This window comes from Chelonia mydas, chromosome 5, assembly GCF_015237465.2.
Source record: "Chelonia mydas isolate rCheMyd1 chromosome 5, rCheMyd1.pri.v2, whole genome shotgun sequence".
In the NCBI taxonomy this organism is placed as follows: Eukaryota; Metazoa; Chordata; order Testudines; family Cheloniidae; genus Chelonia; species Chelonia mydas.
The window spans coordinates 20,803,485-20,819,168 of NC_051245.2; the positions used below are offsets into that span (position 1 = coordinate 20,803,485).

Below are 15,684 nucleotides of genomic sequence, written 5' to 3' on the forward strand. Positions count from 1 at the left end.
TACCCTTTGGCTGGTCCAAAGTATTTCCACTCTGTCCATTTTGCCATAGGAGGAAGGAAAGCGGGGGTCTGCCACAATGCCCTAGACAGGTCCATAATAGCCTCGTTGAGTGGTAGAGCTACCATTGAGGGAACCTTTGCCGACAAAATATCCAGTGGGCTGTGTTTTATCTCCTTGACCAACTCTGCTTGCTTACCTAAGTTTGAGGCCACCTGCTTTAATAAGTCCTGGTAGGCCTTGTAGTCATCTTGAGGTGGGGACACACCTGCTGCCGCCACCACCTCATCTGGGGAAGAGGAGGAGGCTATGACTGGCTGAGGGGCCGCCATCCCTCCCTCTTGTGTTGACCAAGACTCTCAGGATTTCTTCCTGATGCTCAGTGCCAGGTTCAGCGCCAAAGTCCAGGTCAGGGGTCTCGTTGTGCGGTACTGGAGATGCCCTACTATCCGAGACCACAGAGTATGAACATCTTGAGATTGTGCCATGGCCTGGGGGAAACCTCCATGGGTTCCAAAATGGCCTTTGCGTGGGCGCCGGTTCCCAGGGACCCGGTGGCCAAGTGTTTCACACAAGATGGTTATCCATTTCCTTAAAGGCCCAGAGAGGGTATACTCCCCAGGGGTAAAAGAACAGATTCCTCCCTGGGATCTAAACCTTGTCCTGTCCAAACTTACAGGTCTGCCCTTTGAGCGGCTAGCAATATGCTTGCTATTGCACTTCTCCTGAAAAGTGGCTGCCTTAGTGGCCGTCACTTCGGCCAGAAGGGCTTTGGAGATCCGGGTCCTCACATCAGAACCGCTGTATACAATCTTCTTTAAGGATAAGGTACAGCTGCGTCCACACCCAACTTTCCTTCCAAAGGTGTTCTCAGAATTCCACTGCAGTCAAGCAGTCTTTCTGCAAGTATTGTACCCAAAACTGCATGTGAACAGAGGAACAGCACCTACACTCCTTGGATGTTAGACGGGCTTTAGTTTTCTATACGCAAAGGACTAAACTGTTCTGTAGATTGACTCAGCTGTTCGTAACGATAACAAAGAGAACGAAGGGCCTTCCCATCTCCGCCCAGAGGATTTTGTCTTGGATTACCTCATGTATGGCATCCTGCCTCTGGCTAACCTGACTGCTTGTTCCACAAGATCACAGGCCTCTTTGACTGCTTTTCTAGCGCAAGTTCCTATTCAGGACACTGGTCCTTGGTGCAAACGTTCTCAGCGCACTATGCCATCGCCCAAAAAGCTAGAGATGATGCCAACTTCAGCCATGCAGTCTTGCAGTCAGCTTGTTCTTGAACTCTGAGCGCAACTGCTTGTGAGTCACCTACATTGGAATGGACATGTGCGAACACCTGAAGAAGAAAGAACAGTTACTAACCTTTCTGTAATTATTGTTGTTCAAGATGTGTTGCATATGTCCATTCCCAATCCTGTCCTCCATCCCTTTTTATTGGAGTCAGTTGATAAGAAGAAACCGAAGGGGCGTGGGGTCGGCAGGGCCCCTTATACTGACACTATGAACGCGCAGCATCAGAGGGAACTAGAGCCCACCTGGCGGGTACCACTAAGGGGAAAAATTTCCAGTAACTGTGCTCTGGGCATGCACACACCTACCTTGGAATGGACACGTGCAACACATCTCGAAGAACAATAGTTACAGAAAGGTTAAAACAAAGGTGATAAGTCAGTTAGAGAGAACATGGGTTGAGAGAAAGGGAGGAGTGGGTAACATTCCAAAATGTTTGTACTTTTCTTGCAGGACTGAATTCCAAAATAGCTTAATCACAGACTAGTCACAAAGCATACGTTTCTTATTGCTTCTCAGTCTTGCAGTGACAGTATGTACCTGGGTCTCTTAATTTCACACTTTGCTGTACATAGGTGGCCGGTATAATCTCTGCTATTGCTTGGAATTCTAGGATTTGGTTACTGATACAATTTTTCTTAAGTGAATGTATAATCATTCATTGTCTGTCTGGATCTATAGAAATGTGCATAGGTTAGTAGGGAAGCAAATAACTTGAAGTTACATGAACTTATGGTTGCACAATGGACTTAACTTGAAGCAATCAAAGGCAAAAAATAGCTGTTAAATATCTGTAATATTTCATTAATATTTAAAAACAAATGGTACAGAGGCTAATGTCCACATTGTTCTTTCTAATAGCTCTATTAGTATAATGCAATCTTGCTTTTATTACAGTTAGCAAACATGCTAAGGTTCATGTTTAGAAGTGCAAGCTGACATGGTTGTTTCTATTGCATTTTATACAGTATGTAAATGTATATGCCAATTAGGGTATGGCCATCCCTGCTGTTGGGCCAGTATGTTCTCTTCTGGCTAGAAGCTTTACCTGATGTGTTACACAGGAAGTCCTGAGATACATATTTCTAAAGTGTAGAGCTTTGCTCTGTGTGAGGGGGAATCGAGGGTAAAGTGACCTAAGAGAGAAATTCTTTAAATAGCGTACACTTGAAGCTGAAACTCCAAATATGACAAGCTGTGCACCGTACACTGACATGTCATGCTTAATTTACATGTATCCTCCGAATGCCAGATTGCTTAATGAGCAGCCCTCTCAAATTTTTTTATTATACAACACAGCTGGAAATCTGAGAGCCTGATTATGATCTCTTTTATACAAGGGCTAATTCTATAAAATTGAATAGATTTGCTCTTCCAGATTTATGTTGTTATGAACAAGAACAAGGTTTAATAGCCATGAGAATCTCTCAATACCATTCCTTACACCCCACATCCAGTGGTTGAACAGAGTGAGCTAGAAATTCAGCCAGTGGTGGTAGGTTGGAGACAATAAAAGCAAGATATTGTGAAGGATATTTAGGCCTTGTGGGAGGCCGGAGGCCGAAAGGTGTATTTGGTATGGCTGGATATTGACCTCTTCCCCACCAGGCAACATTTTACTAAGTCTAACAAAATAGCCTGATTTTCAATTATTGGCTGGTATACTCTGCATTTTTATTAGGTTATTGTGACAGTAAATATTAGATAGTAAATGTTGTGCATTAAACAATCTACAGTTCCATATGAATTAGATGCATTTTTTATTATCAGTGTGATGCTTTAATCTCATTTAAACCAGGGTGATTAGTGTGAATTTAATTACATTTGCAGCAGCTCAGCTATTGATATAATGACCAGCACAGTGTGGAGTTGTTGTTTTTTTCCTTCATCCTACTGTAATATTTCATTTTCAAAGGTAAATTAAAATTCTTGTGTGGTGTAAATTTACTTGCGCGCCACAGTGATACTATCAAGCAGTTTAGTTAGTTAATTGGATTTCAGATAGTGAAAAGTAGTGGGGATGAAAACATGGAGGATTCAGAAATTCCTTTCAAATAATTTGGATGATCATCTGAATCTGTCTTGTGCATCCTTTCTCCAGTCAGGCCTAGATTCCGTCCCATTTGCTGTGTTGCATCCTTGGAAAGATGACACGGAAGGAGTTCAGCAGTCTAGCTACTGCTCTCTTATGGGTTTCCTTCCTTTTCAGGTGGGAGTGAATGGTCCAGTCCCACATTCCGGTGGTGAGTCTGTGTGAGGTTATTCTGCTTCTCTGCTGTGTAGCAGAGATGTAGCAGGATGCATTAATCGCTTTGTTGGGTCCTAGCAATTTGCTGCCACTTAAACCTTAAAGGGCAGGCTGCAATTGATACCCCAGAGTGAATGGTGATATTGGGAGTTGCACAAGCTTGGTAGGGGGTAGTTCAGGTTCCTGGAGCATACCGGGTTCTCTTCTCCTTCAGCTTCTGTGAGAGTTCTTTCATATACTTTGAGACTTCTTCATACTGCCATGCACATTTTCATAGGAATGAGACTGGGCAGCCCACTGGGCATCTTTGATTCAATAGGATTCACTAATCCGTCTGCTGGTTCTCTTCTCCTTCAGCTTCTGTGAGAGTTCTTTCATATACTTTGAGACTTCTTCATACTGCCATGCACATTTTCATAGGAATGAGACTGGGCAGCCCACTGGGCAGCTTTGATTCAATAGGATTCACTAATCCGTCTGCTGGATCACAATAATCTGCCACTTCAAAGTGGCCCTAGATGTTACCCTAACACTTCGCCGTCTTTTTCAGGTGGTGAGGCAGGGAAGAATGAAGGGGGCTGTCAGGGTTCCTTCCCTACTCTGAACTCTAGGGTACAGATGTGGGTACCTGCATGAAAGAACCCCTAAGCTTATTTCTACCACCTTCGGTTAAAACTTCCCCAAGGCACACAGTCTTTGCCCTTGGATTAAGTAAAACACTTCCACCACCAAGTGATTTAACAAATAATCAGGCAAAGGACCACTTGGAGTTCCTATTTGCCCAAAATATCCCCTCAAGCTCTTACACCCACTTTCCTGGGGAGGCTCGAGAATAAACAAGATGAGCACAGACCAGCCTTGGATTTTTAAGACCCCCAAAACCCAATCAGAGTCTTAAAAAACAGAACTTTATTAGAAGAACAAAAAAAGATAAGAAAACAACTCTGTAAGATCAGAATGGAAGATAATCTTACAGGCAGTCAGATTCAAAACATGGAGAATCCCTCTAGGCAAAACCGTAAGTTACAAAAAGACACAAAAACAGGAATACACATTTCCTCCAGCTCAGCGAATTTCACAAGCCAAAACAAAGAAAACCTAAGGCATTTTCTAACTAGATTACTTACTAACTTTACAGGAGTTGGAGGGCTTGCATCCTTGATTTGTTCCCGGCAAAGGTATCACACAGACAGACAAAAGCTTTTTCCCCCGCTCCAGATTTGAAAGTATCTTGTCTCTTCATTGGTCATTTTGGGTCAGGTGCCAGCCAGGTTACGGAGCTTCTTAACCCTTTACAGGTAAAAGGACTTTGCCTCTGGCCAGGAGGGATTTTATAGCACTGTATACAGAAAGGTGGTTACCCTTCCCTTTATATTTATGACAGGGGCATAACATATGGGATTCTAGGGGCAATATTAGGAACGGGTTTACTTTTCTCCTTCCCAAGAGAAGAAATCAGGTAAGGAAAGAGTTTGGAGGCTAGTGGAGCTGTAGCAGCTGGTCCTGGCTGCATGGGTGAGATTTTTCCCTCAGTGGAGATAAAATTAATATGGAAGGGGAATGGCAGCTGCTTACGACTTTTGTGGGTTCGGGAGTTGGGGATAATGCCTTCTTCCTACAAATTTGGTATTAGCCCAGCTTCACCAAGAAGGGGATTGGATTCACATAGTGACCCAGGCACTAGTAGAAGACTTGGTAATTACCTCAGGCCTGGGAGTAAGATGGACTGGATAGGCCCAGGAAATGTTGGAATGCTATAGATTGGAACATCAAAAAGAAGGGACATGCTGACAGTCTGAAGAGGCTGTGGTCTTAACTCCTCCTTCCCCCACACTCCTCTTGGTTGGTGCCAGTACATGTGTTTTAGGAGATATCTTATGGTTCAATAAAATTGTGACCACTTGACCTTATGGCCCCTGCCATTTGCAATAGACTTTTCCAAAACCCAAAGGTTAGAATTTGGTCAATTACTATTTTAATTCTGAATGAAACATTTATTTCTATTAAATGGGTATGGTGGGCCAATGGGAAATTGGATGAAGATCTGCAGAATATAAAACGTTTAAGAATTACTTAGGAAAGTTAGATGTCTTCAAGTCGGCAGGGCCTGACAATGTACATCCTCTAGGTAATACTTAGTCCTACTTCAGTAGGACCACACACACACACACACACACACACACTCTCCCTCTCTCTCTCTCTCTCTTTGTGTGTGTGTGTGTGTATATCTATATATCTATATATCTATATCTCTCACAGAAATCTAGAACTGGAAGGGACCTGGATAGTCCAATCCCCTGTACTGAAGCAGGACTAAGTATTACCCATATATATATACACACACACATATACTTTTTTTTATCATTTAAGTGCAACAGCTAGAACAGGGGTGGGCAAACTTTTTGGCCCGAGGGCCACATCAGGGTGCGAAACTGTATGGAGGGCTGGGTAGGGAAGGTTGTGCCCCCCAAACAGCCTGTCCCCTCCTGGGACCCCACCCCCCCGGGATCCCACCCCCTATCCAACCCGCCCCCCCCGCTCCCTGTACCCTGACTGCCCCGACCTATCCACACCCCCACCCCCTGACAGGCCCCCCCACCCCCGGGACTCCCACGTCCTATCGAATCCCCCCTGTTCCCCGACCCCTGACCGCCCCAGAACCTCTGCCCCATCCAGCTGCTCCCTGTCCCCTGACAGCCCCCTGGGACCCACTACCCAACCCCTGCACCACTGTGTGCGCGTGCCGCCCCCTTACCATGGCACTCAGAGCGGCAATAGCTCACAGTCCCGCTGCCCGCATCGCGGCATGGCTGCAGGGGAGGGGGGGCAGCAGGGGAGGGGCCGGGGGTGAGCCTCCCAGGCCAGGAGCTCAGGAGCCGGGCAGGACGGTCCCGCGGGCCGGAATTGGCCCACGGGCCTTTGTTTGCACACCTCTGAGCTAGAAAGCTGCTCATCTCAGTCGTAAAAAATCACCATTAAAATAACATTATTCTGCTGTTACATCTTGGATTCAGGCAAGAGATGCTCATTTCTTGTTATGTGGAAAAAACAAATGTTCAGTTCATTTTCTGATGCTATAATCGGTCTTTAAAATATTTCTGTTTGTACTTGCTTATTTAAATAATGTTAAAATAGGTTTAATACAGAGGCTTTTGCCCCAGTAAACAAGTTTTTTACTAGGTGTATTTGAGGCTATTAATTATTTGTGTAATGAGACTAAATGAACAATTCACATTCAATTTGCATCTATTATAGTTGTCAGTAAAATTATAACCCTATTAAATGTGACATCTTCTTTTGCAGTGACCCCTATGTGAAACTTTCTCTGTATGTAGCAGATGAGAACAAAGAACTTGCTCTGGTGCAGACAAAAACTATAAAAAAGGTAGGTGGTGATTCTTTCTTGACTGTGTTCTGGAAGTATTGAGAATGCTGGAGCATGCTTCTTCTGTACGTGATATTACAGCATTGATGGAAAGATACTGTCTGTGAATGTTTGTATGTATACTGGATAACATTTTCTTTTTTCTAAATCAAACTCTTACAAGCAAGTGCATGCATTTGCCTTTAGCCAAGTGCAGACTCTGAACCATAAAATAATGACTTTATAACCAAAGCTTCTCAGCTGAGATTTGATGTGTTGAATTGCAATGTTGCTTGCTTTTGTAAGATTTATTTAAAAATAATATTAAGCGATCATAAAATATTCTTTAATTGATTGCAGGCATGTGAACAATTAATTGACTATTAACAGAATGGTTTTTCTGAGAGTCTTCTTTCCCAAGTCTTTCTCTATCTATTTTAAAATATTTGATGTGGGCATTAAAATGCAGGGCAGAATTGTGAGCTACTGAAATTCATTTTTGAATAATCTCTGAAGATGTTCTAAAAAATCATTTCCAACTGGTACCAAACCTAAAGGCTTTTTTTTTTTTTTTTAAATTTCTAGCTTCAGTGAAAAGTGTAAAGAGACACTATTAGCCACAATTTTAGAGGTTACCTGCTTCCTTACAATTAAAGTTGACTGGATGTTATGCAAAAAGGGAAAAAGCCATAATTTTAATAAAGATTAAAAGAAAAGTCATGCCCTAGTATTTTATCCTATTTTACAATAATTATTTAAAACCTTTTTGACGTATTGTCTCCTTTAGTATCATAATTTCACTGATTCTCCCCCCCGCCCCTCACTATACAATTTTTCTAGCTTGACAAGACCTCCCCATTTGTAGAGTAAAAAAGGATACAAGAAAAGAAACTTTAAAACAACAAACAAAAACCTACACCCTCAGTTTCATTTTATCATTACAAATAAAGTAAAATTTAAAAATTGTGAGACCCTCATATTCAAAACATGCAGCACCATGTCAGTACATGAGAGAGACACAGTGGAACAAAGAATACGTTGTCTAAGCTGTCTGAAAAGCAAAAGAGTCAACGGGGGCCATGATATTGCTCCCTGTGAATATGTCTAAACTGCAATGTAAGCCCAGAGTTAGTAGAACTCAAGTTAGCAAACCTTGGGTTTGTTAATCTAAGGCTTGAGTGTTTACACTTATTTGTAACCCCAGGTTAGGAATTGCTGAAGCTGGGGTCCCAACCTGGGGCTCCAGCATCTACACTGCATTATGTGGGCCCGAGTCCAATTTCTCAGACTTCATAGACCTGCCCAAAATGTGGCCGCACCAGCCCTTTGTGATGCAGTGACTGTCCCCAGGACAAAGAACGTTGGCTCATGGGATTGTGGAATACTTTTAGCAGATTTCCAGAACACGAATCCAGTGGGGCTGCATCTACACTACAAAGCAATAGGGCTTGAACCCTGGGTCCCTGCTTGAATGAGTATTGGACTCTCAACCCCCATGGCATTCTCAGACCCTGGGTTAGCAGAATTTATGTGTTGGTAGTGGGGGGGTGAGGGAGGAGGAGGAGAAGGCTTGAGGCTGAGTTAAAATGCTAGCTGTCCATTGCAGTGTAGACATACCTTGTGGGTACAGGGATCTGCTTCCTTGGAGCTCTTTGCAGGACCAGGGTCTAAGAGTATGAACAGTTAAAAGTAAAAAGAATTAAAATTGAAGGAATTAAAAAAATAAAACTTCAGGTGTTTGCTAATTACACTGATGTGGAAACTCCTTTTTTTTTTTTTTTTATAATAGGGTTTTGATCTTATGTTGTCCACTTTAAAATATATTTTTGGGCTCTACTAACTTTAGTGTCAGAGCCTCTCCAAATCTGTTTTTAGTTTTGGTGAAAATCCTTAGTGAAAAATTCAGCTCTACTAAGTTGCTACAGTAACAGCACAGAACATAGTATTTTGGGAAATTGTTTTAAAATACCTTTGACATTTATAACAAAATAATATAGGTATGTGGGAGGCTTTCTTTTGATGATGGAGTTTTTTTTTCATAAGTAGGATTCACGTGTCATCCTGCTATCATGGAATTTTTATTTGTACAGTATGCACTCTTATTCTTTTTATATCAATGGAAAATGTTTAAGCCTGGTCTGTGTGGGAAAGTCTTTTTAGTAGAGCCAGGGTTTGAATTTAAAGAGAGATAGTATGTGTTCTTTCCTTTATTTATATATTGTTGTTCCAGTTGAAGAGTGCCTTTTTTTCAGATTAGTTTATGTCGCTTGGGTTTGGGATTTAAACTGTATGAATAAAAAAAAAAAAGTCCACTCTTTATACTGGAATAAGAGTTCATTTCTTGATAGATTTTATTTTTTAAATAAAAAATCAGATTTTTAATTTAAATTAAATAACTTTTTTTACTTTTTACAAATATACCTATTTAAAATTAAAATTTTAAATTGATAACTTTTCATCCATTAAAATTATTTAAATAAAAAAATAAGTACATATTTGCTGCCTAAGTTTAAAAGAAAGGCAAACCACTGAACTGGTAGAATTCACTGGCTAAGCACATGGAAACCACAGTGTACTGAAGTGCAAAATCAGCTTTTGATAGCAGTAGTTTTTTCTGCAGGTTCAGAGAGAATATTTTCTTCATTCAGTTTATTCAACTAGTTAGGTTTAATGGCTCATTCATTCAAAGATAAAAAACTGATTGGGAGTTGAAAAAGCAAGGAAGTTTGTTTTCCTCTTCCAGTTTATAGTAAAAACTAGGGTGAGTTGATGACATCTACTAGTACTAAAATCTTGAAGGACATGGTTACCAGAAACAATAAATTCAGTAACCACAGATGATGATGATTATCATTTATTATTATTATTTTGTATTATCATAGCTAGGGGCCTTATTCATGTCCAGAATATATTTTAATTTTATAATAATCAGTTTTAAATGCAAAACATGTTTTGATAAACTTTTTTTTCTTATGTATCCAGCACATTTTAAGGTAATTAACTAATTTTAAAAAATAAATTAATTTATGTTTTTGTTCACTTTAATTGATTTCTAATTTCCATCCAGACAGCTCTTAATACAGATCATGAATAAAAAATTAATGATCTAATAAATAGAAAATGGTGAATGATGCATTTCTTAACATAATAAAAATAAGAAAATGTAATTGCTTAAATAAACATGTATAGATATAAGCATATCCTCCTGGCTAGCAAAAAACAAACAAACCACATTTAATGTAAAGGAGGCTATATTTAGTTGAAAATCAACAAGTTTTAATGGTTACCAGCCAATGAGAATCAACCTTTCTTTAGGAAAATAACTAAAATTTACAAATGCAAAACAAAATTAGTCAGTAATTTAAATCAAGGTTTCCTGTTTTCTGATTTAAGTCATAATTAAAATAGTAGATTTAAATTGCTTTGATTTAAGAACTCTCCCGCTGGTAATAGCCCAGTGAGTTTGTGTGTGTGTGGGGGGGGGGGGGGGGGTGGAGGGTGAGAAGACCTGGATTTGTGCTGGAAATGGCCCAACTTGATGATCACTTTAGATAAGCTATTACCAGCAGGAGAGTGGGGTGGGAGGAGGTATTGTTTCATGGTCTCTGTGCATATAATGTCTTCTGCAGTTTCCACAGTATGCATCCGATGAAGTGAGGTGTAGCTCACGAAAGCTCATGCTCAAATAAATTGGTTAGTCTCTAAGGTGCCACAAGTACTCCTTTTCTTTTTGCGAATACAGACTAACACGGCTGTTACTCTGAAACCTGTGCTTACTTTATATTTATTTTTATTATAATTTCACTGTAAAAAGAAAAGAAATAGTATTTTTCAATTCACTTATTACAAGTACTGTAGTGCAATCTCTTTATCATGAAAGTTGAACTTACAAATGTAGAGTTATGTGCAAAAAATAACCGCATTCAAAAATAAAACAATGTAAAACTTTAGAGCTTACAAGTCCACTCAGTCCTACTTCTTGTTTAGCCCATCGCTCAGACAAACAAGTTTGTTTACATTTGCAGGCGATAATGCTGTCCGCTTCTTCTTTACAATGTCACCTGAAAGTGAGAACAGGTGTTCTCATGGCACTATTGTTGCCGGCGTCACAAGATATTTACATGCCAGATGCGCTAAAGATTCATATGTCCCTTGATGCTTCAACCACCATTCTGGAGGACATGCGTCCATACTGATAACAGGTTCTGCTCGATAATGATCCAAAGCAGTGTAGACCAATGCATGTTCATTTTCATCATCTGAATCAGATGTCACCCTCAGAAGGCTGATTTTCTTTTTTGGTGGTTTGGGTTCTGTTGTTTCCGAATTGGAGTGTTGCTCTTTTAAGACTTCTGAAAGCATGCTCCACATCCCGTCCCTCTCAAATTTTGGAAGGCACTTCAGATTTTTAAATCTTGGGTCGAGTGCTGTAGCTATCTTTAGAAATCTCACATTGGTACCTTCTTTGCGTTTTGTCAAATCTGCAGTGAGAGTGTTCTTAACACGAACAAGTGCTGGGTCATCATCCGAGACTGCTATAACATGAAATATATGGCAAAATGCGGGTAAAACACGGAGCAGGAGACTACAATTCTCCCCCAAGGAGTTCAGTCACAAATTTAATTGCTGAACACATTATTTTTTTAAATGAGTATCATCAGCATGGAAGCAAGTCCTCTGGAATGGTGTCCAAAGCAGGAAGGCGCATACGAACGTTTAGCATATCTGGCTCGTAAATACCTTGCAATGTTGGCTACAAAAGTGCCGTGCGAACGTCTGTTCTCACTTTCAGGTGACATTGTAAATGAGAAGCAGGCAGCATTATCTCCCGATAATGTAAAAAACTTGTTTGTCTCAGCAATTGGCTGTGCAAGAAGTAGGACTGAGTGGACTTCTAGGCTCTAAAGTTTTACAGTGCTTTGTTTTTTCTCCTTAACTTCTTATTTCCATTCTTAATGGTATTGGTGGATGGGTGCTGTAACTTTAAATGCCATTAAGTGTAGTTTTTGTTTGCTAATTAGCATTTAGCTTTCTTCTTAATCCATTTTAATACCTCTCTGCTAGGCCTAACCTTGTGATGGCCTTTACTATAGAATTTAAGTTAAAACTACTTTACAACTACTTGGCATTCAGTGAGGCCCAAAATGTCTCTGGCATTATTAGAGACATTATTAGAGTCTTGGGAAATAGGGACGGTTACACATTTTTAATTCTGAAGGCTGAGCACATTGCACACACCTTTGCGTTCCTCCATTCTTCCTCCCTCAATTTCCCTGGGTCCCACCCTGCTCTATTTCAGGGACTCCTGTGATTCCCTACCCCATTAAGCCAGGAGTTCTGTGTTCCCCACAATCCCCCATCATGCCAGGGACTCGTCCCCCATTCCTCATTTCTTCCTATTTTCCACCCCACCATTTGTTTTTCTGTCTGGGAGATAGATCATTCAGGATGTCAACTTTTAAAAACTATTGGGAGGATGGGCAGAGCTGAGATGGAGGTATTGCTATGCTGGAAGGTGCTGATCAGATGCCAAGAGCTCCATGTGTTCCTCTTTTTACTTCTCCCGCTTTTTCAGTTTTCACCAAAACCATTAGGATTCTGCCCACTGATGCTTAGAACGTTCCCTGAAATTTTGGAATTAAGTGGATAAAGCATTCAGAAGCTATTGCATTACATAGACAAAGAAATACTATTGAGTTAAGTGCAAGACCTCACTTCCCTCTGCCAATTAGAACAAAAGCCCTCACTTTGAGTGGGATTGTTGTCCCTCACAACAATGGAAATATTGAAACAGTGACACATATTTCTTTAACTTGTTTTAAAAAATGGCATGGTAGACTTAGGAAGCTTAAAAACAAGTATTTCGCATGGCAATAAAACAAATCACTGCAGTTTTCCTTGACATGTGCTGAGACATAGGATTGTTTAGTATGCTTTGATAGTTGGTGTTGAGCCTGTGATTAAGGACAGCTTGTGGTCTGTATATACAATTTTATATAGCCTCAGGTCCGTGTTTGGCTTTTTGGGAGAATTAACTTTCTGAGCTGTATGGAGCAGGGATGATCAATAATAAGGGTGGAGAGAGCCGGGGGAGAGGGGCAGGGGGCAAGGATGCACGTGTGTGTGTGTGTGAGAAAATCGTTTGACATTAAAATGAGCTGAATGGGCACTTCAGATTATTCTTTTTCAAAAACTGAATGACACATATTGCTAATATTCTTATTGCTAATCTGTTCATTTTGATAATTTTATACTTGGTCTCCTTTTAGGTTGTAAGCTAATTGCATATTCTACTCAAATCATTAATACAAAATTGTGGTGCTCCATAGCCTTTATTTGGGAAACTGGGGGAAAAGAGCCCTAAGCAAATTCAACAAAAACAAATGTTACCTTTTTGCAGTCTAGAGCCATAACTTTCTTTGGAGCACTAAACTCATCCTTGTATTTAAAAACTGGTCATTTTGCTTACTTTGGTTTATATTACAAAACATTTCATTAAGATTAGTCTTCCTTACGATCTCTCTGCATAGATCCTCAATCATATCCCTTCTACTGATAGATTCCTATTTATAGTTAACATCTATTTCTGGATCATCCAGCTGAAATACCCTCCCATGCTCAGTTTGCTTGGTAGATGAGTTTAAAATCATTTGACAGCAATGTTTTTATGCTTGGTGGTTGTTGCTATGAAATATTAAGGTTGTTTTTTATTGACTTTTAACAAAGATTGTCACATGCATGCACTTGTAAGTGACTGCAAATATACTGGCAGCTGCAATAGACTTGAAATCAATTATTGTTTGCATAAAAAAATTAATTTCTTTTACAGACACTGAATCCAAAATGGAATGAAGAATTTTATTTTAGAGTAAGTTTTTTTTCTTTACTTGTAATAAATCATTTAACTACAAATAGATTAGTAAAATTAAACAGACCACATTGTAAAGGGGTGGGAAGGAGCTTATTCTCTTTAGTATTTTACCCTTTAAATATTTCTTGTGTATTTCAAAGAAAAATCACTTGAACTGATGTAGTTACTCCCTAATATCTGTTCTAAAGGATGGAATAAAACATAGGATTTGCCATATGGTTTAATGTATGAAACGGTTGTTGCACAATTTGATAATGGTTCTTTTTATACATGCTTTGAGTTTATGTATATAGAAAATGTAATATGTTTCACTCAAACATGCATTTTTAGCATATCATGTTTGCTGTGGTATTAAAGTGGTAAAGTAGTGGCAAATAACCAGAAATTCTTCCTAGGGCTATATGATAGCCCAGCATAACTAGATGAAAGAGACTAAGTAAGTGTTTCATGGTTAAAGATCTTGAAAGTTGAGCGAGCATGACAAAAAGTAGTGAAGTGCAAACAGAAAAGGAGAATTGAAAGAGCAATTTTTGGCAAGTAGCATAAAAGCAAAGAGAAAATATCAAATTTATTTTATTTTTGTAACTTTTTAAACTTGTCATATCATGTTAGCAATGTTAATAAACTGCACTTAACATCTTGTGCTTTTCTATTATAAGTAGTAGTTGACGTTTTCATAATAAAATGTTAAATATTCACAAAATGTGAAAAAATAGGCTCAAAATAAAAAAATACTCTGAATTAAATGTAATGTATTTATGGAATATAAATAGCTAGTATGAAAAACATCTTTGATCTTCAGTTATTACAAAGAGTTTTCAAGGAGCAGTTACTTAGCTTTTGTCCAGTCGTAGTTTTTACAAGAATAGGTTAGGTAAAATTTCAACAATTTAAATTTAATCTTCAGAACAGCTGTTTGAGAACAGGGAAAGGCATTGTGGATTTGTTAAAATGGTAGTATCCTGTCAAAATGCATTTTAGCTGTTGACCATTGTGCTAATTTGGTAATTTACAACAGAATATTTGTTAATATCTAATTTGGGGAGATTATAAATGCTTTAAAATGTCAATTCCATTAAAATAGCTTTTTACAGGGTGAAATTTAATAGATTTTTAACTCTAAAACAATCTTCCCAGAGATAGCTATTTTGATTCCTATAATCTACTACAGAAGGCACTTAAATCTGTTTCTTTGAGTAATGCAGAATCTCTAGGAATTGTCTTGGCACTAAACTCAGTATGACTGGCCCCAGCTTTTTCCATTTCAGTTACAACAAGGTTTGATATATGCAAGCTTCTCATTAGTAGAACATTCATCTGGTCATGTTACACTTTCACATATTAAGTTTGACATTTCTGATTCTTGGGATTCCCTGTTAAAGGCTACAAGAAAAATGTCTTCGAAGCAAGCAGCAAATCAAAATGTTTATCCATTGTCAGAACTAGGTGTTACCAGTTGCATCATTAGTATTTATTCCCAGTTAACCTACTTTGCTAAACATAATTTTGAGTACATATCAGTAATTTACCATATGGTTCCAGTTACCAAAAAAACCAAAGCATTAAAAGCCCAGGAAATATTGTGTTAAGAATAAACTTAAAAGGAATCCAAACATCAAGGCACCCAAACAACCTTAACTCTGTCCCTGTAGTGATGTGCTGGAGGGGAAGAAGCAATCTTTGGCTCTATCTTCTCTGACAAAAAAAGGTAGTTTTTACCACCAGGTAAACTAGGTGACGTCAACACTATCCTCCCCTTCACAGCCCTGTGACTGACCTCACTTAGTTTACCTTATGGTGTCTTGTCTCCACTTTGTATTTACTGCGGTCTCTTGGAGCCACAGCACTGAAGTTTTCAACACAAGGTAAACTAGAGGAGGTCAGTCACAGGGCAGTGGG

At 39.4% G+C, this 15,684-nt stretch overlaps 1 protein-coding gene across 9 annotated transcripts in view; it reads left to right on the forward strand.

Moving 5' to 3' along the window:
• The window catches only part of NEDD4L (NEDD4 like E3 ubiquitin protein ligase), a 364,715-nt gene that overhangs the window by 157,115 nt on the left and 191,916 nt on the right, over positions 1–15,684 (forward strand). For all 9 annotated transcript variants that reach the window (XM_037902588.2, XM_037902589.2, XM_037902590.2 and 6 more), the window contains 2 exons: positions 6,854–6,935; positions 13,744–13,782. In XM_037902588.2, coding sequence (XP_037758516.1) covers positions 6,854–6,935; positions 13,744–13,782 — 121 coding nt within the window. The remainder of the gene's footprint in view (positions 1–6,853; positions 6,936–13,743; positions 13,783–15,684) is intronic.